The sequence below is a fragment of the Fopius arisanus genome, unplaced genomic scaffold, assembly GCF_000806365.1.
Source record: "Fopius arisanus strain USDA-PBARC FA_bdor unplaced genomic scaffold, ASM80636v1 scaffold00090, whole genome shotgun sequence".
In the NCBI taxonomy this organism is placed as follows: Eukaryota; Metazoa; Arthropoda; class Insecta; order Hymenoptera; family Braconidae; genus Fopius; species Fopius arisanus.
In genome coordinates this window covers 393127-394965 of record NW_011887829.1, presented here as the reverse complement: position 1 = coordinate 394965, position 1839 = coordinate 393127, and the positions used below count along the sequence as shown (strand labels likewise).

The 1839-nt window shown below is 39.6% G+C and overlaps 1 protein-coding gene across 1 annotated transcript in view; it reads left to right on the top strand.

The window, feature by feature from the left end:
• Teh4 (tipE homolog 4) overlaps nucleotides 1–1839 on the top strand; it is a gene marked incomplete at its 3' end in the record, with an annotated part of 3316 nt that extends 1477 nt beyond the window's left edge. The window contains 3 exon segments of the mRNA XM_011311584.1: nucleotides 207–664; nucleotides 989–1286; nucleotides 1534–1839. Of these exon segments, the coding sequence (XP_011309886.1) occupies nucleotides 207–664; nucleotides 989–1286; nucleotides 1534–1812 (1035 nt within the window).

The following is a 1839-nucleotide window of genomic DNA, read 5'->3' as shown; positions in this document are numbered from 1 at the left end:
AAGACGAAGAAACAAAATTCACGACTAAAATTTCCGGAGAAATATGTGGTCTTATTTTTTAATAACATAAAATAGTGATATCGATTGTTTTTTTCTGGGAATAGAGTAAACAATTCGAGGATTGCATGAGGCGATAAGAATTTTTCTCTCAACAGAGGCTTCCATTGAATTTCAAAATAATTTAATATCTGGACAACGAATTCCAGGTGAATCTGCTTTCATTGAAGAGATACAATTGCAACAATGGAAGTGCCTGCAGTGCTCTGTCAGGTGTTTTTAATTGCAGTCTTGGTCATTGCGCGAATATGAGCGAATTGATGCTCTGCCATCACAAACCTGACGGAATAATCGTTGACAGTGAGAAAGACAACATGAAACTCAACGGTTTCTTCAGCTGCCATAGCTCTCGCTGCACAAAAATAAAACGCCCGTTCTCCTGTGACCGTTACTGCCCGAGAATCACCACCAGAAACGTCAACGTTTTCCTGATGCAGGATGACAATATCTACACCGCACGTTGCACCAGAGCACTGGCTCTTAATCGTGCCCGGGGCAATCTCCTGGGCACGAGATTGGATAACCCGGAAAAAATTTGGGATGACACCAACGGCCTGGGATTAATCACCAGCTGTTTCGCTGTAAATAGAGCAGGAAACACCATCAGGTAATTGATAATCCAAATAATTTTAATACCTGAGAGAAAAATGTGTTATTCTCGGTAATTTATGTCGCTGCAGAATAATTCATTTTTTTTTTCCCGATATCGATATCGCGATATCGATGACTGGAAAAACCATTAAGCCACTCCAGTGTACACCACTTCCTCGTAAAACGATTGAACGTTCTCCTGGAAATACATCTGACCTTTTCACCAATCGATTCAATAATAATACTGATGCCAAGAAAATTATGACGATCCATGAAGCAATTATCGCGGACAATGAGAAGTAGAGGAATTAATTCTAGTTAATGTTGATAATTATTGCAGGACCGAGGACTGCGTGAATGGGAGTTTGGTGGAGGAGAGGTCTATACCCCAGCCCTTCGTGAATTTCACGAGTTTTTTGAAAATCTACGAGATGAATTTGGAAAATCCAGTGGATAAAACTGACGTCTATCTGCCATCTCAGAGATCTCTTACTATTTATAATACCTCGAGGCTTTATATCAATCTCGAGGGTTGTGTGAATACATTGAGGGGAGAGTGCAGGGATTTTCTGAGAAGCCACGGGAGGGATGGGGATAATCAGACTGCACAGAGTAGATATCCCTGTTATTACAACAAGGTAATCAATTACAGAGTCACTGGAGTATTTTTTAATTAATTCTATCGTCTGATTTGATAATAAAAAAATTGAAAAATTATTGGAGTCCGTTGAGGGAGAGTTAAGGGTGAATATTAAAGTGGAACAAGCACAAAATCTCTTGAATATCTCTGGAGATATTCCCTTGAATGCTGATACGATCGATGTGTTAATTGAAGGCCAGAGTAATCGATAAATTACACGAGAGAATAATTGCTTTTTGTTTCAGAATGATTCGTTCTTCGTTGTTGCGCGTTTCAATCTCGAGAAGACACGCATTGAATTATTAATCGCCACTATTGTACCGACAGTTTTATTTTTTATCAGTCTGACGTCATTGATTATTATCACTCGGTCTGTGCAAGTGGGGGATGATGCAAAAATGCGATGTCGTTATTGCACCGATGGACAGGGAAATGAGGATGAGGACGAGGGACTCTTCGAGGCTAATTCATCTACTCCTCAAGGTATCTCTAATGAAAGTGAAATACGGAGTGTACAACTTTAGCAGTTCAAACCGAATTTCAAAGATAAT